The following is a 25186-nucleotide window of genomic DNA, read 5'->3' as shown; positions in this document are numbered from 1 at the left end:
ATTTGAAGAAATTTTTTGATTTAAAAAAACCCAGGATTAACAGACAATGAAATGCATTAAAAAACATAAACTTTCTGTAAACGTGTAAAATTCTAAGGAAATACACATTTCTGTTAATTTCTTTGACCTGAACAAAAGCCACAACAAGTTTGTCTCAAAAATTAGATGAAATGTTTTATTAATTTATTAGTATTTTTATTAGAAATGACTATTTACAATATTTTATATTCCTGTGCCGCCCACTTCCGGTTGGCAGGGGCGTGCCTGGCCCTGCCCACTTGCGCGTTCCCGGGAGTTTTCCTTTTTTTTTCTTATTTGAATCCCCCCTCCCTCGTCAGAGTAACGTGTCTGCGGCCAGCGCCGCGTTGTCATTGTATTCAGAGGGACAATAACGTGGTCAGCACAGCAGCACCTCCAGCTTCACTGCTACTCAACTGGTAAGCGGCGTTTCAGAAAACCTTTCACATGCTAGGCTACTACAGCACGTGCGCACGTCCAGTTGATGCTAGCTCGTTACGGTAACAGTTTAACTAATTTCTCCCACGCTAACTAAAGTTAACCAGACTATTCGCGTGTTTTTTTTGTGATGTTGCAGAGAGGACTGAGCGTCCGCCTGGCGGGGAGAAATCGTTTTTGTCTCGCGTGCTAAATGTGCACGCCACTCCCCACCGCACCAAACCAACATAAATTAGCCAAAATATTCGCTTTAAAACAAATGTTTAAAATATTATTTTATTATTAACTAATATTTTTAAGTTAAATTTGATTTCAATTTGTTTAGGTTGTACTAATTTGTGGAACCTGGAAAATAGTGCTTCAGTTTCGTTATCTGTCTTCTTTTACGCCTGACGGATTCGCCTTTTTAGCTCTTCCTCTTTCTCTAAGAAACAGTTTCATTTGGCTCTTTTTTAATATGCAACTTCTAATCTTTCTAATTTGTCGAAGGAAGCTTTCGCAAGTCACTATATTCAATAAACACTCGTGCATTTCCTTAATTAGCCTTTGTCTGGAGGCGAGGTTTGGTGTCCAAACTCCTACGAATGCTTCTATAAAGCTGCTAAATTAAATGCTTAAAAAAATGCTTCTTTTTTTACCACGCCCCTTTTGTTTGCATAGACCTAGAAAAATCAATTCTGTAGCCTCACGCGCTCAGTTCAAGGGTCAAAAACCACATTGTGCAAGTGGTTTTGGCCCATTTTTAACTCCTTTTCTTGCACAACTTCCTGTTTTAAATCTTTTTTAGCTTAAAAAATGATGAGCACAAATTCTGGAAATGGAGATTTAAATATGATCTTTTCTTTTTTTTTAGTTTGTGCAGTTTACTGTCAGTAAATGCTGGGTTTTGTGGCTGTGTTTAAGGTACACGGTGGTGAGCGACGCTAAGCTTCAAATACAAGCATGGATACTGAGAAGAGTGAGGTTTTAGACATGCCGGAGGCTCCGAATCAAGAGGAGGTGGCGGTTATGGAAAATCGAGAGGAAAAAGTGGAGCCTGAGAAACCAGCAGCTGCTGTCGAAGCTCCCGAGCAGTCGCCAGTAAATGATCAAGCTGAAGAAGAAGTGGCAGGACAGATTGCAGAAGAAAACCAGGAAAATACGGAAATTCTGGTTGATGAAGACGCCAAAAAGTCAGAAGGTGTGGAGTTGGTGGCCCCATCTGAACCAGATAACTCGACCGAAAAGGCTTCTGACCCAGTTGCTGCTGCCGAACAACCGTCTGTGCCAGAGAACAATCCAGAGCTCCCGACTTTACAAACTCATCTGGCAGAAGGTGCTCCTGAACCGGAGCCAGAGAAATCAGCAGAACCAGCTCCGGTAACTGAAGTGCAAGAGCAAGCGGTGCTTTCAAAAGCTGTGGAACAGCAGCCAGCTGCAGAACCATCCACCAAACAGGAGACCAAGGAGGAACCAGCAGTGGGGGAAGAGCTTTCCTCAGAAAAGCCAGCACAAGCTGCTGCGTCAGAGGAGGGATCAGCTGAGGGTGGAAAAGGTGACTCGGCTCAGTCTGGAAAGGAAATCCATGCTCAGTCTGCTTCTGTAATGGCAGCTGAGCCAGCACAAGCTGAAGGTGTTCAATCAGAACCAAAAGAGGCTCAGAAGGAAGATGTGGCTCCAGCTTCTGGCTCACTGTCTTTTGCCCTTTTGAATCAGGAGCAGACCAAAGATGCCTTGAAAGTCTCTCGTACCCTTGTGGTCCTCAGAGGCCTTCCAGGAAGCGGCAAGAGCTTTCTGGCCCGTGCCATAGCAGATTCCTATAAAGACCTCTGCTCTGTGATCTCTGCCGACGCCCACGGCATAAAGCCAGAAAATCCAGAGCAGTCCACAGAGGGGTACAAAGCTCTGGATGAAGCTGTGGTCACCTGCTGCAAGGAAGGCGGAGCCTCATCTGTGCTAATAGTGGTGGATGACACCAACCACATCCACGACCGCGTGGCCCGCTTGTGGGAGATGGCTGAGGAGCACAACCTGGTTTTGATCTTCCTGGAGCCACAAACTGAGTGGAGACTAGATGTCGCACAGTTGGCAAAGAAGACGAAGCGCCAACTGGACGAGGCCAAACTGGAGGCAATGAAAGTCCAGCACGAGGAATTGTCCCTTCCTCTTTACTTTGGCTGGTTTCTCCTGCCAGCGGTGCAGGAGAAGATCCGGTGCACATCCATGGACTTCCTGAAAACTCTGGACACGCTGGAAGCCTTCAAGAAACACCTGATTGACTGTGAGTTCCTCTAAGGTTCCTCTATTAAGTCATGCCTTCATTTGAACTCACTTGCATCTCATCTTTTATTTAAAGTCACAGGAAAAGCTGAGAAGGAGGTGGATCTGGAGCAGTACTACAAAGCCAATGGGACTTTGCACTGCACCACAAAGTTCTGCAACTATGGAAAAGTAGAGGGTTCCAAAGAGTATGCACAAAATCCAGTAAGAACTGATTTTATTTTATTTTGTTGCTCTGTGCCCTTTCAGGTTTTGTTGTTGTTGGTTTTGTTGTATTAATCTTTTCAATCCTTTCTCCAGGCGGTTAGAAGTGCCTATGGGTCGGTGTTTGAGCTGTCGCTGACTGCTCTCTTTGTCACCCCTCGCACCGCGGGGGCCAGAGTGAGCCTCACCGAGGAGCAGCTTCTCCTGTGGCCAGCTGATGCTGAGAAGGAGGTGGAGTCGGCCGTCGCCGCAGCCGCCTCCCTGCCCCAGGGAAGTCGCGCCCACATCACTCTGGGCTGCGCAGAGGGCACAGAGCCCGTTCAGACGGGGGTAGATCTGCTCCAAATCCTTGCGCTGCAGAAAGAGGGCCAGCAGGGGGAGCCGCTTGAGATGGAGCTGGGCTCGTTGATCTATTATGGTGAAGGAAGGTGGATGCTCACACTCAGAGAGCCCATTGCCGTTCCCGCCTGTTTTTCCAGCTTTTATGCATACAAGGAGCAAGAGCCACCCAAAAAGGAACCAGAGAAGAAGAAGCAAAAGAAGTGTTCCATACTGTAACCCAAACAGTCTTGGAAATGTGATCTCTAAGCAGCTGATGATACCTTGGGCTCACTTTGTTGAAGGTTTGTGCAGTGTTTGGGGGGTTTCAGTTAACTCATCCACTCGACCACGAGCTGCGTGCCTTTTTAATGTTGATTTGCACCACAGCCTGAGATGCCTTCTGCTGAGGCTTGTTGTCAGTATGCTTCATTATCCCATTCTGCTGTTAGTGCCAGAGTTGCATCTTCCGATTTCCCATGATCCTCTTAGTGTCAGTTGAACTTAGGTCCCTCCCACAAGCTGCATCTATCAGAAAAACTTCTTTCTTTCTACTCATCAGTATACAGGTGTGAGAGAAATAATTGCATGCAACCTGATTATTATATTTTCTTTAGTACAGGAACACATGGCACCTTCTAGAAATAGCTCTGCCTCTGAAACGTTCTGTAGATCTTCACATGGTGTTCAGTGCAAACCCATGCGGTCAGTTTTGTTCGTACAGCCTAAGACATTTGATAGAACCTGGGCCAAAGTGATGTATTAGTGCGAATGTCAGACAGTCTTTGTTGTGAAATCTTCATATCGTGCCTAGTTTGAAAAAGGGAGAACGCTGTTGAATCTGACATTTTGTTTCTGAAGTTGCACTTAATATTTATGAAATGCTGTGAATTCAAGTTCATTTTTTGTAATCCTTTCTTACCACACTCTTTGAGAAGCACGTCATGTACTGCATTTCAACTTGTACTCTGTAATTTTTGAAGGGCAAGTCCTACATTGTGTAGCTCTTAATCACTATTTTTGCACTTGTTTTGTACACTTAATAAAAATGCTTTGCTCCAAGGACCTTCCGTCTCTTCAATGGCATTGATGCTTTTCACTCAGCATGTCCTTGCAGTAAACAGAAGAATAACTTCTGGCTCTAATTTTTTTATTACAACTTGTAACTAAAAGAGTTAGCCACCAAGGGGCACAAGTAACTTCATCTGAGTTTCTGCATGGTGGTTTTAAGTCAACGTGGCTTCCTCTTGATCTTTATCACAGTTGCCTGAAGAAACGGGTTTTAATACCTCTCTACAAATTACCTCAGTGTCCAGTAATTGACCTTCTATGCAGCGAAGTTATTGCTATTTTGTGGCAAAACGAGTGGACACGTTTACAAGCTTTATGTTCCAGATTTTTTTTCTCTGCAGATGATGAGAATATTTAATTGAAAATGAAGTAAATATTTGTTAAAGACAAATAAGTTTAAATTCTGAGTTAGATTTTTTTACTTTTCCTAAACATTAAACAAAATTCTATGATTGCAGCACCTTTTAAGAATGTATTTTATTTTGAAGGCTTCATTACTTGGTCGGAATTAACGAACATGTTAAACATTCTAATATATATATATATATATTAGAATGGTTAACATGTTCGTAACTTCTCCGTACACGGGGGTCAAACATTCATTCATCTACTTCCGTTTGGCCTTTTAGGGGTCTTTTTTTTATTTTATTTTTTTTATTGAACAATTGCAACATACAAAACAAGAAAATACAACAATTATGCACATATAATGTACAATAGAATTCTGAATACAGAACAAACGTGTTACATTCTTTAAAAAATACTAATTAATAACAAACACAAAAGGGAATAAAAAATAAAATGAAACAAAAAAATAAAGAGAAAATGCGAGAGTAACCTTTGATGGGCGAAGGCAGGGGACACCTTGGACAGCTCTGTCGCAGGGTAACATATATCACACACCCATCACTCACATTTACACGGAGTCAAACTTCTTAAGTGAAATTTCGCATTTTAAAAAGTGACCCCCCACAAAAATGGTCAATTATGAAATTTCCGAGGGGCATTGAACGCCCCAACAAGAAGGAGCCAATCAGAGGCCAGGAAGCTTCGGCGAGTCTATCGTCAGATTACCTTTGCCAAACAAAACAGGCGAGAAGCGACGGTTCATCTCCAAGAAACAGGCTGATCCACGCAGGCGGGGAAAGCAGCGTGACACAGCAGGCATCCCCGGACACGACACACTTCAGCGACACAAAATAGGTGAGTCATTTGCTTTTTCAATCTTAAATTGTATATTTTCCTAGCTTTAGGCTTTTTTAACATCCATTTTTTCCAAATGAAAAACAAAAAAAGTAAGTTTTAATAAAAGTAATGGAATTATGTATATATATATATATATATATATATATATATATATATATATATATATATATATATATATATATATATATATATATATATATATATATATATATAAGTGCACCTGCTCAGTTATTTTGCAGTCAGTCCATCTTCTGTTTGCAACTGTTCCTGCATGTTTTCTGCAACACCACTGACAGGTCAGCTGCAGCACAGAGGAATCAGAAGATGAACAGAACCTCATCTGTTTAGCCTAGAACCTGCTTGGTGATGGTGACTCAGGAACAGTGAGGATCAATAATGAGAAAGTGGTCCAAAGAAATGGCTGCCAGGGCTGCAGGCAGGCAAAAGCTTTCAGCTTAATGAAGGCTCACTCCATCCCTGCAAGGTTATCGGACATCCTTGCTAGTTGAGCTCTGAGAGGAGACAATTAGTGATGTTATCTAATATATTGTTAGTTTTTGACACTGTCAATTTAGTTTGAGCAGAAAATATTTGTGGTATTTTCATTAAAGACTGTTACAATCTTTGGCCCGATCCTTTTATGTTCAGAGACTGCAGCATGGTTTGCTTATTTGCCTATTTAGATGATTTATTGTTATTGTTAAAATAAAGATTTAAATAACAAATACAGCACATTAATGTCTTCTTAAAAACTTAAGCATGATGTAATCTAGTTGCACCTTTTAAGAAAGTGGAAAATTAGGGTCTAATTCGTTCATCTTTTCCTCTAAAAACACACTTTACTTCAGTCGTTGTTCTCTTTTTAAAGTAGGATCTCAGTTGCGGCTGTACGATAATCACACCAAGTCGATGTGAAAGCCGAATGCGTTAAGGTTTGCGGGTGGTTTGGTACGGAAGCCTCAGCAGGATGTGGTTGAATGAGACACAAGTAATTAAGCATCGTCTCATAAGTGTGCTCACATTAGAACTGCAGTCGTCTGGTTCTTGTTGAGTTTTGAATGAAGCTAACCTAGAGTGATCAAAATGACTAAAATAAAAAATAGAATTAAGGGGACACGATGTAATACAGTTTTCAGTAATATTAATAACCAGATTTGTTAAAAGCTGCAATTAAGCTTGATGCTGTCCGCTCAGTTCTAGGGGAGAATTGAATGGAAATTGAATATTTATGTCCACCTTACAGTTTTATAGAGGAGCTATTTGCTATCAAGTCAGAATAATGCATCTCTATTACTCCCATCATACTTTGAAAACAGGGATTTACTCACTAATAAGAAGAATAGAAAGTCCTTTTTCTAAGTCAATGCAGGAACCTGTGGACAGAATCAATATTGTCTACATTTTATATTTATTAACTTTTAATGAGCTTTACTTTTGTTTTTTATTTATTTTTTCAGTTAGTGTTCAGTCAGGTGGCTTGCTTCCTTCAGGGTTTGGTGAACAGCATGCCAGAGGCTTTAGGGGCCAGACACTCTCACACATCTCCTGGTTGAGCTTTTTTCTTCTCCTTCTCCTTGATCCGAGCTGTGGCAAGAGTGACATTGCAACAACAGGAGAGTCAAACATTTTCAGGGTCAGATAAGTGTCTCCGCTCATCTTGGTCTTTTGGAAGAACACACAGATAACAGAAATAGATTGAGAATGAAATTCAACCTTCTTGGTTCTTAAGTTGGGAGTTTTATAAGCAAGGATGTTGAATTCTCCATCCCTTAAAATGGTTTGTGGTCTTATTTCCTGCAGGAGTTTCAGCTTAACCCTTTGACACATTTTCGTGCATAAATGCATGAAACCACTTCTGCTCCAAACTTATCTTTATTTAGCATCTACTTGCTACTTGAAGGGAAGACATAATTGATTATCAATTAGCATCAAGGGGTTAATAGACATTTTTCTGAGCTTTTAAAGTTAATTTGACAATTTCTTAACCCAAAAAAGTATAGAAAAATGCCATAATAATAATAATAAATAAAAAATAAAACTGTAGCCAAATTTTAGCCTTTAGGTTCTCCAAATGAATAAACTGAAGGTCAGTCTGATGTTCCTGCTGCAGGTGTTTTTCTGTGAATTGCTTTGTATATTTTAAATGCAAATATCAATCTTGAAGTTGTTTTTTTTTATTCCTCTGGTTTAAGTTTTCCTTTTTTTAATTTAAATCTTGGCTTCAAACCAGTATATCTTTGTTAAACTTTCCCCCAAATCCTTTGTCTCTGCCCATAACCCGACTCCAATCTCAAAGTCTCATCTCCTTGCTCGTCCTCTCTCTCCTCCATCCCTCCTGTCCTGAGCAGTCATGTCAGCCAAGGCCATCTCTGAGCAGACGGGGAAGGAGTTCCTCTACAAGTTCATCTTCTCATCAGCTGCGGTCCAGAACAGATTCCGCTATGCTAACGTGACTCCGGAGACCAACTTTGACAAACTGACGCAGGAGCACCCGTGGCTCCTCACAGAGGTAAGAGGTGGTCGTGACAGAAATATACGTGGACGCCTATCTACCGTCTCATTAAAGTACGGCCCCCCCTGCAGATGGCAGTAAACAATCCTCTATTTATAGAGGCAGTTCCTCAGTCTGGCAAAGGAGCCAGAGTCTTCTGGTGACGTCACCGTTGGGAGTGGTCAGTCTTTTCCTTAAGTGCAAATGACGCAAAGTAAAAGCGCACGAGAAAATGGCGACAGATACTCTCAATCTCACTGTTAGATTTAAAGCCCACTTTGTTTTTTGTTACTTTTCCTCTCAGCATCCTTGCAGAAATGCTGTCACAGATGGACAGTCTGCAGTGCAGCTTAATAAAGTTATCCAGCTGCAGGGACGTCGTCATTTGTCTGTCTCTGTCGGTTTTCTATCTGAAGGGTAAAAAGATTGTGGAGGGCAGATCCACGGAGATGTGTGGTGCCGTACAATTGATCAGGAAATCACATTAACCCCTCCCCCCCGCCCCCAGCTCCCTCCTCCTTTCACTGGCAAGCAGCTCGGCAGTAATGGCTTCACTGTCATAAGTCATCCTCTAGATTTGACTTGCAAAAGTGGTGGTGGGGGAGGATGTTATGGTGCCGCTGTCATGTAGGGGTGGATGATAGAAGAGGGATTCCTATTAAACCCAACTCATCAAAGACCCACCCCGATGAAAACAGTGTTTTTAACATGTTCTTGTTGTATTTTTCTGATGATGGAGGACATAAATTAAGCTCAAAATTGCATTTCTGGGGAATTCTTTATTCAAATTGTTGTGAATCAGGAGCAGACTACAGAGAGCTGCACCAATGGTCCCTCCCACGACTCAGAGGTGAATTTCTGATGAATTATTGCCGCTTTGCAGAAACCATGTCATAAAAAACAACACAGGATTTTGGCTAAAAACAGCCTAATTATAATTATAATTAAAAGATCACTGGGAACGCTTTTAGAATAGATCAAAAGATGATCGGAGTTGGACTTTAATGAAGGCTTCAAGTTGAGCTAAATGATGAATTACCTAAAACTGGCATTAAGCATTTAAATGTTGTCTTTTCAAATGGAAACTTTGAGCCCAGATGAAGTGATCACGCCTGTCTTCCTCCTGCAGCGGCTGGTGGTGAAGCCGGACCAGCTCATTAAGAGGAGAGGAAAGCTGGGTTTGGTTGGCGTCAACCTGGACCTGAATGGTGTCAAAAACTGGCTCAAGCCACGTCTGAATAAAGAGGCGACGGTATGTTTTCCTTCCTCTGCCCTTCACCAAAGACCACTGTCTTACTCTGCCTAAGAGCCCACTAACCTTCCTGTCACCCCATTTTGCTAAAGCCCATGCCGCATGTCTGTTTGCTGCTTGCGGATCAGTCCAGTCCAGTCAGCACTGCTAAGCCGAACGCCGCCACTGAAAAAAAAAAACAAATCAAAAAACTTGTTTTAGCTGAAAGATGGTTTTTTTGTATCCCATAAATCTAAAAGGAAGTCATGCAGAAACTGCAGGGCTCATAAAACAATAAAGAAGAATGTTTGGACGTCCCAGTGGTGAAAATGCACATATTTATCATCCTTTAGATCATGTAAAAACAGCTGCAGCAAAATAACTGTAGACCCAGCCCACTGAAAACTGTGTTTTTAACATTTTTCTTGTGGCATTTTTCTGATGATATATAAATAATACATTAAGAAAATCAAGCTCAAAACTGGTATTTCTTGTGAATCGGGCGCAGACGGAAAAATGCTATTTGCAAAAGATCGTATTTAGGACACCCAAAATACTCTTCTCCATTCCGATGGATCCACTTGTGGACAACTAGATCCATTTACATCTTGGAGTGTGTGAGGGGCTGTAAGCTAGCTTGCGAGTGTGTAAGCGGACAGCTCTTATGTGTGACGGTAAGGGGAGGCGGGGTTGCAACGTGTCAACGGTGCCGCCTACAACTCAGAGACGAATTTCTAATGAACTATTCTGCGACTCTGCAGAAATTATGTTCTAAAAAGCAACACAGGTTTTTATTTTATTTTTGCTAAAATAGTCACAATTAAAAGATCACTTGGATCCAAAGATGATCAGAGTGAGTATTTGAGTGAAATTTGGTGTGGTTGATTTCATGTAAAGAATATTTGGGTTATGTTATGTTAATGACAGAGATTAATTGGTGTCCCTGAGCATGCATGATGGATGCAGTGTCTGATTTGCATTCTGAGGCTGGATGTGGCTGGTTCCTCTCATGTTCTTTCCTCCTTTTCCGAGCATTTTTGCTTCCTGGTTTCTATAGTTCTAGTCCTGTAATCAAGAGAGCATTAGTTACTGTGGTTTGGAGCGAGGTTATGTACCAACAAATGATCAAAACTGCCTTTTTTTCAAGTGAAAGCGTCAAGAAAAGCAAGGAAATGCCTCCTCATTTATCTCATTGATCTTGTTGTTTTTTTGAAGTCAATAACGTCCTGTTATTGTTGCTCTCTGCAGAGTGGCAGTTCTGTCTTTACTCTCTCCGGCTGGCTGCTCTCAGAAGGTCCCCAGTGACTCTTTGTGCCTGTTGGCCTTTAACTGCAAAAGTGACAGATTCCATAAAAACGAGCCGAGGCTTTCAGCTCCACTCTACATTTACAACTCTCCTTTCTTATTTCAAATGCCAATTAATTTTTGTCAAGTGACAGGCTTCGGTTGTTTTAATTCCACTTTTCCCTGAGGTACATTTGAGCAAAAGCCATTTTCTCTCCACAGAAAAAAAATTATTTTTGAAGCTTTGTTTTTGCTTTACTTAAGAATCTGAAATTGTTCTGTGGATGACTGACAGGTGGGGAAAGCAAAGGGAATTCTCAAGAACTTCCTCATCGAGCCGTTTGTGCCTCACAAGCAGGTAAACCTCATTCCCAAAATCCGCAATGTTCCAGTCTATTTAAAGATAATCACTTTTTTTTTTGGCTACTGTCAGGAAGAGGAATTCTACGTGTGCATCTATGCCGCCCGAGAGGGCGACTATATCCTGTTTCACCATGAAGGGGGGGTGGATGTTGGAGACGTAGATGCCAAAGCCCAAAAGCTGCTAATCAGGGTGGATGAAAAGATAGATGAGGACCAGGTGAAGAAAGCCCTGCTGACCAAAGCGCCCAACGACAAGAGAGCGTAAGTCTGACGAAACGTGGACACTGAGCTAAATATTGTCTATACATTCATTTAAAAATGAGAAATTTCTATGTTTAGCTTCACATCAAATGCATCTTATTTTAAGATTACTTTTAGGGATTTTCTTGAAAAAAAAAAAACATTTTAGGCTCACATCCATGAAAATGGTGTTTCTAACATGTTCTTGTTCAAGAACATCCATTCTTAACCCGCTGAATCCCTGGATACAACAAAGCTCCCTGCCAAGATTTGAACCAACACCTTGCTGTGAGGCGTCCCAAGCAAAAAAAATGCATTTTTAATCTCAAAACCAGGACTTTCCTAAACTGTTGCTTTTAGTTGCTTTTTTGTCATCTTTCTTAAAATTTCTTCATATTTCAATTGATTTTTAAAGTAAACCTGTATCCCCATTTTGAATCCTGACACATAAATAATTTATATATTTTACATTTATATTACAAAATTGCATATGAACAGGGAGGAGTGGTAAATAAAGCCTCATAATTGCTCTTCAATTGGCAGTAAAAGCTGGATCGGGAGCAAGGTTCCATTTCACAAATATTTTTTCAGCAGTGCTCTTAGTGTGACTTCTGCTCGGAAGCCACATTCAGAGCAGAATTTTGATGGGATGGATACAGAGGCTTGCCCTCCAGTGACTCCTGTCCATTTCTCCTGAGGCGCTCTCGTGACAGCAGAGTCTGCCGGGACCCGTTGTCATGGCTGACGTTTGAAGAAGCAACCCCTGAAATGACTCATCGCACCGCAGACAAAACCAAAACCAAGAAGCCGATTTTCCACCTGATGGATGTGGATGCTGCTTTGTTTTCGATGGTTTCTGCCATGGGGGTCTGTTAGTTCAGGACACAGCTGACGTTCATGATACTATCTCCCCCTTCTCTCCACTTGACTTGTGATGAATGGGGCAATCTAAGGTTTTCCCTCCCCAACAACAAGCACCCTTGCTAATTTACAGACGGGCTGTTTCCTGTCAATACAAGTGTCAACAAAGCTGAAGTGATGTTGGCTGCAGCTTATCATCACTCACATTATTTGTCACAAGAAAATTGTGTTTCATAGCCTGTAGATAACAAATATGGTCCGTTGCATACATACACTGGCCACTTTGAGTCCAATATAAAAGTTCTGCTGCTAAGTTTACATTTTTAAATGTTTAACTTGCACAAATCTTATGTTTCTGTCATTTTTTTTATGGTAAAGACCTATGGGAATCATCTTTTGATTTATTTTCAAAGTGTTCCAAATGTGGTCTTTTAATTATGATTATGACATTTTTAGCTATAAGGAAAAGGGCAAATTTTAATAAACACCTGGACTTTGCAGGAAACTATGTCCTAAAAACAGCATAATCATAATTAAAAGACCTCTGGGAATGATTTTAAAATAAATCATAAGATGATTGGAGTGGGTATTTAATACTTTTGCCCAAATTTAATACAAAAACTGATGTATATGATTTTTAAACCTATACACTAAAGCTATTTGAATTTGTGCTAACTTTGTTTATAAAATTCCGAAAAGAAAAGTATTTTAGGCATTACATGCAAAGGGAAAAGCAATTTTACAATGCAATTACATTAAAAGTTAGAGTCTAGTCTTTAGAATCATAAATTATAGTTGAATTTTAGCAGAACTTGATTGTACCCATCATGATTGTTTTTCTCAATTGTAATCCTTATTATGTAATGAATGGATTTGGCATCTGAAAGTCTTCATCATCTCTCTTCAGGGTTCTGGCCAGCTTCATAGTTGGGCTCTTCAACCTTTATGAAGAACTCTTCTTCACATACCTGGAGATCAACCCTCTCGGTGGGTTTTCACTTCTCCCACCCAAAAAGCCATGATTTGTCTCTGTGAAAACAGTTAATATGACTGGATTATTTTAAAAATGTAAAGAAAGGAGACTGAGTTGGGTAAAATTATTTCCAAACACCACAGAAAACGTCGACTCTGACACATTTTTTGCGAGAAAACCGTGAAATAATTCATGCTGTTGCTGCTTGATGAAGGAAGTTGTGGGTTTTTAATGAAGTAATTTGGCACCAGCACATGCCCCCCGGCAGCTGTTCTTGTTGATGTAGCTGCGCTCCTACTTTGATGTCCGGCCACTCGTCCCCCCCCGCTCCACTTCCTCCTGGCACCGCAGGAAGCCGGGTGGATCACCTGAGTCTGAGCATCAACTCTTCTCACTTTTAATTGATTATCACTTCCTGTATGTGCAGCTTTCTTGGGGTATTTCAGTGACATCTTGTAATTTTTTTTACTACTTTACTAGTTGTCACAAAAGATGGAGTTTACGTCCTGGACATGGCAGCAAAGATTGATGCTACTGCCGACTATATCTGTAAAGCCAAATGGGGAGACGTGGAGTTTCCTCCCCCTTTCGGCAGGGAGGCATATCCTGAGGTGAGGAAAGAATAGACCGGGAAGTGTCATTGTGGGTTTTTTTCTGCAGTAAATCATAAATCCTGTAGAAAAGAAAAAAAAAATTTCTAAGGACATGAAATACAAGGATTAATGAAATCTATGGGGTTCCATTTATGCCAAAAATATATTTTATGTGTTTTTAGTTCACTGTCTGGGCATTTGGTCCACTAACAATAAAAGCATACAGCAACATAGATGTGGATCAAAAATATGGACATAAACAATATACCAAAGACATAGAAAAAGACGTACATATTATAATCTTTGATTCATTTTTTTCCTTATGATTTGCTATCAAATAAACTGTTAAATTAAAGACCTTTGTCTTATGTGTGTAATTCAACCTTTGATGCATTAATTTTTCAACTCGGGCCATAAAAGCAACATGTTACAATTGTCATAAATTGACAGAGTCTAGCTAAAAATAAACTCAGCTTTAAATAATGAAGCTTGTTTGTTTAGGATTCTTTTTCCTCTTTTCGGAGCCCATTAGAGACATAGATTGTCAGTTCAGCAGACGGCCCGGTCTAATTGGGCTCCTGTGAGGCAGAGCAGAGGTTTGGGACAGCGGGTGTCTTTTGATTAGAAGTGTTTTTTTTTTTTTTATACTTCATCTTAGCCTCCAGCTGTAGCTAAGGCTGCTGTAAACAACCATTGAGGTATATCCCACCGGCTGGCGGGTTTACGGCAGATTTAAAACCTATTTCCATGTCTGCTTTGTTGCTTTTGTGGGATCGATTAAACAGTGCTCTTACCACTGTGTCTGCATGTCTTGCAGGAGGCTTACATCGCAGACCTTGATGCAAAAAGCGGCGCCAGCCTCAAGCTGACCCTGTTAAACCCTCGAGGCAGAATTTGGACCATGGTGGCTGGAGGGGGAGCTTCTGTGGTATACAGGTAAACAAACTGAATAAGAAGAGCACCAGAAATACTCAGAGGGTGCTCCTTTTGCTCGGCTCATTATCCATAGACTCTTGATGTGGTTCCACTACGCATAATTAGGTTTGGCTTTCTGAAGAGATGCAGCCCAGAGACGAACACTCGGTTCCGGATGCTGCTGTTTTAGAGGGTCTGCAGAAAGGAGTTTGCCGCCGTCTGTCGAAGACGTAAAGCGTGACGTGCAGACACATCAACCATGACTAATAATTCCCTGTGTGAACTGCTGAGTTCTTCTATCCATTTGTAGACAAAAGTGATATAAGAAAAAGAAAAAAAATGAATTCATGGTGATGGCAGATTCTTAAAACGTCCTAAATACATTTTAACTAAAGTAAACCCTATAAAGCATTCAATTCCATTTTAAGAGTAATCTAGCTGATGAGTACAAATGGTAAAATATAAATAAAACCATAAATGACTGCAAAATGATGAGCTTTTTAAAACTAGTGTAAAGACAATTCTAAAAACCAAATTTCAAAAGTGGCCTAAATGTGGCTTTTGTTCTGATTAGATGTTTGATAAAAGATATGTACAGTGGGGCAAAAAAGTATTTCCCATTCACTAATTCTGCAAGTTATCCCACTTAAAAAGTTAAGAGTTCATCAATTTTTTGAAACAAAAGAATCCAAGATTTTCTTTAGGATGCTGAGGTTGAAACCACCAGGAACGAGACTTAAAAGAAGACCAAAGAGGAGGTCGATAGATGGAGTGAAGGAGGACAGGGCATGTGAACAAGTTTCAGAGGATGGGGTTTGATGGAGGCGGATTATTAACTGCGCTGATGAGTATAGGAATTTAGTCATCATTTGCATGTTTATCTGTCCTAAACTCCCAGTGACACAATCTGCGACTTAGGAGGGGTGAACGAGCTGGCCAATTACGGGGAGTATTCCGGAGCACCGAGTGAGCAGCAGACCTACGACTACGCCAAGACCATCCTGTCTCTGATGACCCGAGAGAAGCACCCAGATGGTGTGAAAAAGTCAAAGCTCTGCTTAAATTCATGATTTTATTCTCCTTTCCGCATCCAGTTTATGAAAGTTTTTTTTTGTTTGTTTTTTAACCGTGCGTTCCAGGAAAGGTTTTGATCATTGGAGGAAGTATAGCCAACTTCACAAATGTTGCAGCAACATTTAAGGTATCATTTGTGTTGTTTGATAGACTTCATTTTAGCCTTTGGTGTCACATTATTTACCCTGCAACTGTTTTACAACTTTAGGGGATTGTTAGGGCGATAAAGGACTATCAGGAACCCCTGAAGGAGCATGAAGTCACCATTTTTGTCCGTCGGGGGGGCCCCAACTACCAGGAAGGCCTCAGAGTGATGGGGGAAGTTGGTACGTGTTATTTTTTAAATGAATCTTTAAGTTGCTGCTATTCTTTTAAGGTCACTTGATGGTTTGTTGCATCGACAGGAAAGACCACTGGAATCCCCATTCATGTGTTTGGCACAGAAACCCACATGACGGCCATTGTTGGCATGGCCCTGGGTCACAAACCCATCCCCATCCAGCCGCCAGTCGCTGCCCACACTGCCAACTTCCTCCTCAACTCCAACACCACATCGGTACGACGTGCAATCCAAGAGAGTTGTTGCACCTTGTCTGTTACTGTGTGTGCTTTGTCTCCACAGTCATGTCTGTCAGTGCAGTTTACTCACAGAGTGAGGGGAGGATGGCCTCAGACTCTGTCTCAACTTCTCCTCCCTTTTAGTGAATCAAATTATTTGAGGCCCAATAACCCTTTTGTGTAAGAGCACGATGGGGCATTCTAGTCCGCTCTAAAATCAGAGCAATCCAGCTTCCCCCTGAGGCAGCCATTAGAATTGTGCAGTCCAAAGGATTTCAGGGAAAATGCATGTTTGCACGCTTAGCTTCTTATTTAGCTTAAATATGTCAAACAAAAGAAATTTGTTCAATAAAACCTTCCAAGAGTTCTGCTTAAAAAAATATTTATATGTAATTTCAGGACCAGAAAATGTATCTTTACTTGTGTGGCTTGTCTTTTGTCGTGCTGAAATTTCACTGTTTGTCCATTTTTTGAATGTCCAAGAAAGTCAGGTTTTTCAAGTCTCCTCATCTAGAAAAATGATCAAATTCTTTATTTTTAGACTCCAACATCGAGGAGAAAAGAGACTGTTTCTGTGCAAAAAACTAAAGTTGAAGGTTCTCCAGCAAAGAAGGTTAAAACTGGAACTTCTGTTGGTGAGTGAAGACACACTCATGTGGTCACAATAGAGATTATTATTACTTTCAAAGCTCAAGCTTCTGTTTCATTTAGAGGGTTCTGGATAGAAGGTGAATGTGTTGTAGCTCCCTCTTTTGATGGCTGGAAAAGGCTGCCATCCAAATGCAATAACATTTAAGTGTCCAAAGGAAAACTCTTTAATTTATAGGAACTCACAATAAACCCTCATAAAACGTTTGTAGAGATTTTCTCTGCCTTGGATTGCAGAAATGGCATTAGTAAACCTTTAAAATTTCTTTAAACTGTGTCAATGTTCTTTGTTTTCTGTCTCTAATTTTTTCTACTGTTCTGCAGCAAAATCCACAGTTCTCTTCACCAAGCAAACAAAAGCTATGGTGTGGGGTATGCAGACACGGGCGGTGCAAGGCATGCTGGACTTTGACTACGTTTGCTCCAGAGAGGAGCCATCCGTTTCAGCTATGATTTACCCCTTCACGTGAGTTTGCCCCTTTTAATGTGGCTTCTCTTTGGTCTGCTGCAGGAGAGTGTTCACGTTTCCCTGATTTATGTTTTTTCAGTGGAGACCACAAACAAAAGTTCTACTGGGGACACAAGGAGATCCTCATTCCTGTTTACAAGAACATGGGCGACGCCATGAAGAAGCATCCCGATGTGGATGTTCTTATCAGCTTTGCCTCTTTGCGTTCAGCTTTTGAGAGCACCATGGAGACCATGGAATACCCACAGGTAAGTTCCCTCATGTATTGTTGGTGAGCTTCAAAGTTCCTCAAAGTTTTATGAAAATGTCCCATTCAACGGCTTTTAGATCCAGACCATTGCCATCATTGCTGAAGGAATCCCCGAAGCACACACCAGGAAGATCATTAAAGCCGCTGACGAGAAGGGGATCACCATCATTGGCCCTGCAACTGTCAGTCTAGCTTCACCTCCCTGGCAAACTGCTGATGATCCCTCTGTGTTGTTATCCTTCAGAGCAAAAGACTTTGTTTTTGTTCAGGTTGGAGGAATAAAGCCGGGCTGTTTCAAAATCGGGAACACAGGTGGAATGTTGGATAACATCCTCGCCTCCAAGCTGTATCGTTCGGGCAGCGTGGCGTACGTCTCCCGCTCAGGCGGGATGTCCAACGAACTCAACAACATCATCTCCCGCACCACGGATGGGGTCTTTGAAGGTGTGGCCATCGGCGGGGACAGGTATGAGCTGCTCCAGGATTTCAGCTTGTTGCTTTGAGCGGATGTATAACTCTAACTTCCATGACAGATACCCAGGTTCTGTGTTTACGGATCATGTGCTGCGCTACCAAGATACTCCTGGAGTCAAGATGATCGTAGTCTTGGGAGAGGTGAGGAAACCTAGATTTCTGCTTAAACCTTTGTTCACATTCAATTTTGATTGAAATCTATTAGAATGACAGGTCGGCATCCTTCCTACGTAAATCTATGTCATTCATAAATGCATCGGTGAGTGCAGAGACTACTAATGGTTAGGTTATATCATGAAAATGGAACATATCATTGTCATGGGTGTGATAGAGTATCTGTATGTATGTGTAAGAATGTCGTCAGTTAGGTACTGGCTCCTTTCCAATATAGAATTTAACACATTAATGTAACAAAACACAACCACACACACAAAGAGCCCACAACACTTGGCTCATGAGTACAGAGACACGTTAGATGTGCGAGAAGTCACAAAACTCATACATAAAATATAAGAGCATTACATCAAAAAGAAAAAAAAAACACAGTTGGCACAAAAACTCTCTTATAGGGCTGGGTTTCACCAATAATTTCCAGAATTGATTCGAGTCTCTTATTTTATAGATTCTTTCGATCCACTCTATTCGATTCAATATTGCATTTACTCGGTTTACACATTTAGACATATTTGTATAGAAATACAAAAATAATCTATACGTGTTTTGAAGATATTCATATTACTGTGATACAGTTTACGTACTTTGTAAAAAGGTGGAACACAAAAATGTGCAGATCATAATGTTCTGTCTCTCCAGGAGGGATTTTCAGTTTGGCCACTAGGTGGAGCTCGCGCTATAGCATTACACTTTATTCAAGAAGATGTGGGCAAAAAAATGGTGCTTTAGACCAAAAATGGTTACTTTAAAAAAAAAACACGTTTACTTAAAAGAGTTCGGACAATTCCTGCCTGTGGGTATATAAAGCTGTTCATTTAGTCAGCAATGTATTGTAACATCCGGCTAGACGTAATGAAAAGTCGTAATGAAGAGACTGACTTTTTTCAAATGTGCAGCTTTTAATGCAGCTTAAATGGTTCCTGTTGGCTGCAACTACGCCAAACACCTCACAAAACGGAAGACTTGCCCTGACGCTGTCTCCTTATTGGATGTATGCCCTACACACGCTCTCACGACACTCCTTTCTATTCACTTCCCCCTCTGCCCCCCACCCACACTCTTCCAATCACATTTATCTAACTGACTGGAGCACCAATAGAAACACAGAACACAACAGCATCACTTAACGCTAGCAGAGGATAGCAACACAGAATGGATTAACAGTGTTTAACGTCCGTCGCTACAGTATGTTGAGGTCACCGGAAAAGAAAAGGAATATAGGGTTGATCTCTGCTTCTATGGATCAATTTATTATCAATTTAAGCTCGGATTGATTCAGATCCATTAATCGATTTTGTCAACCCTGCCCTACTTTCTTAATAATTGTCTAATCCAATGTATAACACAAAAGGTTCCCAGGTCTTAACAAAGACGTCATCTCTGTGATAGAGTGGACAACTCAAATAGCTACTGGCTCCTTACTGGCCGCCTAAATGCTGCACGCACAGGGTGTGCAGGTGATATGGAAGTGTTTGTAAAACACCCACACAAACTACACTCCCTATTGTCTTCTAAGTTCTAATAGCCCAGAAGCGCACACTTATCAAATGAACAGCACTAACAGGCCTTTTGTGCAGTGCACATGAATGCCCAACGTCTCATCTACTTTGCCCTTTATTATCTTTGCGTGTTAAGTGTCCCTGGCAGAAAGCCTGTAGAAAAAACAAACATTTTCACTCTACTGAGCGGTCTACGACCTCGATATTTTGTGTGTGCCCCATACATGTTTGTCCACTTTTTGTCTGCAGACACTCGGTATTCACTTGTACGGCGGCTGACATCTGATTTTTACTTGTGCTTTCACTGTTCTTCATCAGATCGGCGGCACAGAAGAGTACAAGATTTGTGAGGCTATTAAACAGGGAAGAGTCACAAAGCCAGTGGTGTGCTGGTGTATTGGCACCTGTGCTACCATGTTTTCCTCAGAGGTAAAAGGCAGACGAGGGGCCTGTTTCTGTTTAGAGAACAGAATAAGTGAGGTCTATGGATGGCTGTTTTTGCTTTGAACCATCAGGTTCAGTTTGGTCACGCTGGAGCGTGCGCCAACCAGGCCTCTGAGACTGCTGTTGCCAAGAACAAAGCCCTGAAAGAAGCTGGTGCTTTTGTACCCAAGAGCTTTGACGAGCTGGGAGACATCATCAAGTCAGAAGATTTTCTCTGCCTTTTTTTCGGATTCAGTTTCTGTTTTTTTTTTACTCCAATTCAAAAATGCTTTGTTCTGTTTTGTTAACACAGAAATGTGTATGATGACCTTGTTGCCAAAGGAGTTATTCAGCCAGCAGAGGAGGTTCCTCCTCCCACTGTCCCAATGGATTACTCCTGGGCACGGGTGAGCGCTGCATTTTCTTTTGGGTTTTTCATGTGATGCGTTTTTACAGTAAATACTTTCTGTACATCAGATAATTCAAATTAACCTGAAGAGATTTCTCAGGGAAAAATATAGAAACAAAAACTGATTTTTGTGTTTTTAAAAGACATGAATTTTTCTCTTTCTAGAACTTCAACACTGATGTAATTTCATTGTTTTATGAACAGACTAGGCCTATTTTTCCAAGAACATTTTTCATTTAACTCAGTATTCTCACTTGATATAATTCGAATATTTTTCAGTTAAAAACACATCAGATGATCAGGAAACCAAATGAACTGAGTTTTGTTGTTTTAAAGCACAACTTTGCTATAAATTGTAGGGGAGGAGGAAAAGAATCATTAATTTGAAATATCACAATATGATTTTTTTATAAGCAAACATTTAGTTCAGCGTCTTACTCTTGTGTTTCGCTCAGACCCCCGACTGCCAGTTGGCAGCGGAACAAACTGAGCCTCTTTAAGCAGCTCAGCAACAAAACAACAAGTTTGAATAAATGAATGGCGGTTGTTGTTCCAAAGCTCAATGACACCTACACAACTCATTTAAAACTGAAAAAGGCAGATTGTCTTGTTAAAGATTGTATTTCTTTGATCATGTAATCTATTCTCCCATATAAAGTACATTTAAGTCGTTTTGGAAATACAAAGAACTTTATTTCCCTAATTATACTTCAAGAATCTTATTGGTTAAGGCACATTTAAGCTTTTTTATGGTAAAAAAAAACATTCAGTGTTGAAAGAAATAGTATTTCAAAATAAAAGCACCTGGAATTTGCAGAGCCTAATGTTCAGATAGTGAAATAAAATTTATTTTATAACATTTTGTTCATAATAAAGGTGTGTTAGTATCCCGACCAAGTCTTTCAAAGTCATCCTCTTTTTAAACATTGTGATATATTGTCTCTGTTACAGTCTTTGGGATATTATGGGATATATTGTGGCATGTGTATTCTGTCGAAGTATCATATCACCAGACTCTTGCCACTCAACAGCCCTAGTTAATTTGTTTTTGCGTCTGACTGTTGTGCAGGAGCTGGGTCTGATCCGTAAACCAGCCTCCTTCATGACCAGCATCTGTGATGAGAGGGGTCAGGAGCTCCTCTACGCCGGCATGCCCATCACCGAGGTCTTTAAGACTGAAATGGGTCTTGGAGGAACCCTGGGGCTTCTCTGGTTCCAGCGGAGGTCAGAATTTTGCGCCACAATCAACTAATAATTATCCTGACACATGAGGGGTTTACATGAACCCTGTTGCCACGTGCACTTGCAGGTTACCACGGTACGCCTGCCAGTTCATAGAGATGTGTCTGATGGTGACTGCAGATCACGGCCCTGCAGTCTCTGGTGCTCACAACACTATTGTCTGTGCTCGAGCTGGCAAGGACCTCATCTCCAGCCTGACTTCAGGCCTCCTCACTATTGTAAGATCTTGTACCTTGATGTTACCTGTGCCTCCACTGGGACAAAAGGCTGTCGTTTCTTACTTTTGGTTTTTGTGTGTCAGGGTGATCGCTTTGGGGGAGCTCTGGATGCTGCGGCTAAGCAGTTCAGTAAGGCTTTTGACAGCGGGATGCTGCCTATGGAGTTTGTCAACAAGATGAAGAAGGACGGCAAGTTGATCATGGGTATCGGACACAGAGTCAAGTCGGTGAGTCATTAAAACAGAAAATAAAGACAGCATTAGGGGTCAACTGATTACCAGCTAGGCCGTAGAGAAGTATTCTTGTGTGGAGAGGCAATGGAGGGTGTACCAGCTGTGTCCAACATACGCAAACGTAGAAAACTCCTGAAATTGTAACAAACTTTTGTATGTCACACTACTAGCAACTAAGGCTGTCACAGCCTCGGCTGCTCCGTGCGTGGGTATAACTATGGCCCCTCTGTGCACCCCCCTCATCAGTCCCGTGTTGCTGCGAAGTCTCTGCAATTTATGAGAAGCCATTTTGTTGGAGAATTTGCTGCTCAACTGGAACTATTGACAATTTAACAGTCACTTTTTTATCAAATTGTATTTAACTTTGTTTCAATTTCTCAACAAAACTTCAGGGAGCTATTTATTCATTTCAATTTTGAGTTGACCTTGTAAGATATGCTACTGTGCACTTTTTGTTTTTGTTTCAAAGATAAGTCATTTGATTTATTTTGAAGTTTTACTTTGTTTCACTTACTTTAAAAATTTCAACTGTTTCTTTAGTTTTTTTTTAAATTAACTTATAAAAGATGCTGATGATTCTTTTTTGAATTTACTTGTTTTTTACATAAACAGAGATAATTGTTGTTTTTTTCCCCCAAGTTTGCATTTTGCTGTCCTTGAGCGTGATCTGTAGTTTGACTCCTTATTGCGCCAGTGTGGAGCGATGTATATCAATTCTGTGAGGAACATTTTGCATTTTGGTTGCTATTAATTTTACTCAGCAGTTTTGGAGAAACCAGAGATTAAAGAAATAAAGACAACACAAAGTTTAATATTTCCATAAAATATAAACTATGATAATATGAATCAAAGTAAACTAGACATTTATATGACCTATGATAACATAGATCAATAAACTTCATTCATCTCCTTGACCGTTTTTCCCTTTCGGGGTTACGGGGTTGCCGGAGCCTATCCCGGCCACTTGGGCGTAGGCAAGGGATGCCCTGGACTGGTCGCCAGTCTGTCGCAGGGTAGAATATCCTCAATCACACGTCCATTCACTCTCACACTCACACCTATGGTCAATTTAGAGTTGCCAATCAACCTATGAAGCATGTTTTTGGACAGTGGGAGGAAGCCGGAGATCCCGGAGAAAACCCACACATGCACGGGGAGAACATGCAAACTCCACACAGAAAGGTCCCCCATTGATGTTCTGGTTCAGGTCCCCCAGCCGGGACTTGAACCAAGGTCCTTCTTGCTGTGAGGCAAGAGCGCTAACCACTGCGCCACCGTGCAGCCATCAATAAACTTAATTTGAATAAATGTATGTACATTTTCTCAACAAAAAATAAGACTTTTTTACTTTCTCAGATCAATAATCCCGACATGAGAGTCCAGATCTTGAAAGACTTTGTGAAGCAGAATTTCCCGTCCTGCCAGCTGCTGGACTACGCTCTAGAAGTGGAAAAGATCACCACTTCTAAAGTAGGACTTCATCCACTATTTTTTGTCACCTTTAACAAAAGTTGTCTGACGTCTAATAGGTAATATTTTTCTCTGTGTATCAACCAGAAGCCAAACCTGATCCTTAATGTGGATGGTTTCATTGGTGTTGCCTTTGTGGACCTGCTCAGGACCTGTGGCGGCTTTACAAGGTTTGTTTTCAACACATCACCATGTCCCTGCCTTTATTTTTCCTAACAACCATTGTGGTTTTTACATGTTTAGAATACCACGATGTGTTTTTACATACTGAAAATTTTTAAAATCACTGTCTGTTGAAAATTATTTAAACTACTTTGGATTTGGAGAGACTGTCAGCGGTTTTGTTGTTTTCTTCCTTGTCACCGCACTGCAGGGATGAAGCGGATGAGTTTGTAGACATCGGTGCTTTAAATGGAATCTTTGTTTTGGGGCGCAGCATGGGATTCATTGGTAAGCTGCTTTTTGTTGCTATAGTAACATCTGCACGAAGGCCAACATTACTGTTTATCAGTAAATCCAACTGCTTATTTTTTTTTGGATCATCTCAGGGCACTACCTGGACCAGAAGAGACTGAAGCAGGGTCTGTACCGTCACCCATGGGATGACATCTCCTATGTGCTTCCAGAGCACATGTCTATGTAATTCTCTTCATCATCCAGGGCACTCGCCGGCTCTTCTGGTCACGCTGTCAATCACCTCAACAAAAAGTACTATTGTAGTAAACAGAAGATGTTAGAATTAATATAACTTACAATTGCACTAAGAAAAAACTGTAATAACGCATTTTAGATGTAAATTCCTGTCAGTGCTGCATCTGTGTGGATGTTTGTAAAACGTGATCTCTGTTGAAGCTTGAGAGCATTTATGTTTTTCCTTGAATCGCAGAGATACCTCTCCAAATGTTTGTGTTGTGAGTTGTTTGGCTGTCTAATTCGCCTTAAATGTAAAGTCACTGTAATAAGCAAGCATGTGTGTCTTTTTCACAGTCTGCTGTCTCTGTGCAGCTCTCCTCCTTGTGCCATTTGGAAATCAGAACATGCAGTACTGTAGAGAAGTCTTATTTTATTACCATTATCCATCAGAAAAATAACAAAAGTGAATGTTGAAGATTATTTTACAATGTGTTTGAAGCAGTGCCAAAACTGAAACGATACTGGGCTTTGTCTTTCTGCTTTGTGAGTCAGGCCTGATAGCTGCTGCTATTTGTTAGTGCCCAGAAGTTGTGGAAGTACTTAAAGTGCTCAATATAAAACAAGGAACAAAAATATATTTATTAATAAATGTATTGGTTTTTTATTTTATTTACTTTCTCTGGTTAGTTTGATGCAAAGAAATTCCCAACTCAATTAATGTTTAAGTGTTGATAGTCAGCATTATAAGCCTAATACTTGTCATTTATCTTTTACATTTTTAATTAAACATAATTGTGCATATCCAGTTAAATGTGTGACGAGCAGTTTGTGTCTGTGTTTGTATGTATCCATCTTAATATAAACTGAATTCACCTCTGGACTGACTTGATATATATTAACAAATGCTAAAATTTGTCAAATATAATAAAGCTATATGTAATAAAATA

At 40.7% G+C, this 25186-nt stretch overlaps 2 protein-coding genes across 5 annotated transcripts; both read left to right on the top strand.

The window, feature by feature from the left end:
• Nucleotides 1–298: 298 nt before the first annotated feature.
• On the top strand, nt 299–4303 carry cnp (2',3'-cyclic nucleotide 3' phosphodiesterase). Of its 2 annotated transcripts, none has more exons than XM_020705137.2 (4): nt 299–437; nt 1366–2716; nt 2792–2919; nt 3016–4303. In XM_020705137.2, the coding sequence occupies exons 2-4, from the start codon at nt 1399–1401 to the stop codon at nt 3475–3477; spliced, it is 1908 nt and encodes a 635-aa protein (XP_020560796.1). In that variant the 5' UTR covers nt 299–437; nt 1366–1398; the 3' UTR covers nt 3478–4303. The 2 variants fall into 2 exon arrangements, with proteins under 2 accessions (XP_020560796.1, XP_004071334.1); XM_004071286.4 differs by having other exon boundaries at nt 1360–2716.
• A 1076-nt stretch (nt 4304–5379) lies between these two features.
• On the top strand, nt 5380–25186 carry LOC101170190 (ATP-citrate synthase). 3 transcript variants are annotated; one of them, XM_020705135.2, is made up of 29 exons: nt 5390–5511; nt 6972–7147; nt 7863–8023; nt 9135–9257; nt 10816–10878; nt 10954–11144; nt 12892–12971; nt 13438–13568; nt 14368–14486; nt 15364–15500; nt 15605–15666; nt 15748–15865; nt 15944–16095; nt 16639–16732; nt 17070–17211; nt 17294–17462; nt 17542–17646; nt 17734–17930; nt 17998–18079; nt 19930–20040; nt 20127–20254; nt 20348–20441; nt 21513–21667; nt 21753–21903; nt 21987–22130; nt 23493–23606; nt 23694–23776; nt 23980–24056; nt 24155–25186. In XM_020705135.2, the coding sequence occupies exons 3-29, from the start codon at nt 7865–7867 to the stop codon at nt 24247–24249; spliced, it is 3276 nt and encodes a 1091-aa protein (XP_020560794.2). In that variant the 5' UTR covers nt 5390–5511; nt 6972–7147; nt 7863–7864; the 3' UTR covers nt 24250–25186. The 3 variants fall into 3 exon arrangements, with proteins under 3 accessions (XP_011476241.2, XP_020560794.2, XP_023813193.1); XM_011477939.3 differs by lacking the exon at nt 6972–7147 and having other exon boundaries at nt 5380–5511; XM_023957425.1 differs by lacking the exon at nt 6972–7147 and having other exon boundaries at nt 7811–8023.

Source organism: Oryzias latipes, chromosome 8, assembly GCF_002234675.1.
Source record: "Oryzias latipes chromosome 8, ASM223467v1".
Taxonomy (NCBI): Eukaryota; Metazoa; Chordata; class Actinopteri; order Beloniformes; family Adrianichthyidae; genus Oryzias; species Oryzias latipes.
This window is presented reverse-complemented; position numbering and strand designations above follow the sequence as displayed.

What these genes read in the sequence shown, in the direction of transcription:
- cnp (XM_020705137.2), top strand. Translation starts at nt 1,399, where the DNA reads ATGGATACTGAGAAGAGTGAGGTTTTAGACATGCCGGAGGCTCCGAAT. An exon ending in CAAGAAACACCTGATTGACT is followed by an intron (nt 2,717 to 2,791) that starts GTGAGTTCCTCT and finishes TTTTATTTAAAG; the next exon opens with TCACAGGAAAAGCTGAGAAG. An exon ending in AAGAGTATGCACAAAATCCA is followed by an intron (nt 2,920 to 3,015) that starts GTAAGAACTGAT and finishes TCCTTTCTCCAG; the next exon opens with GCGGTTAGAAGTGCCTATGG.
- LOC101170190 (XM_011477939.3), top strand. Translation starts at nt 7,865, where the DNA reads ATGTCAGCCAAGGCCATCTCTGAGCAGACGGGGAAGGAGTTCCTCTAC. An exon ending in CCGAGAGAAGCACCCAGATG is followed by an intron (nt 15,501 to 15,604) that starts GTGTGAAAAAGT and finishes CGTGCGTTCCAG; the next exon opens with GAAAGGTTTTGATCATTGGA. An exon ending in AGACCATGGAATACCCACAG is followed by an intron (nt 17,463 to 17,541) that starts GTAAGTTCCCTC and finishes AACGGCTTTTAG; the next exon opens with ATCCAGACCATTGCCATCAT.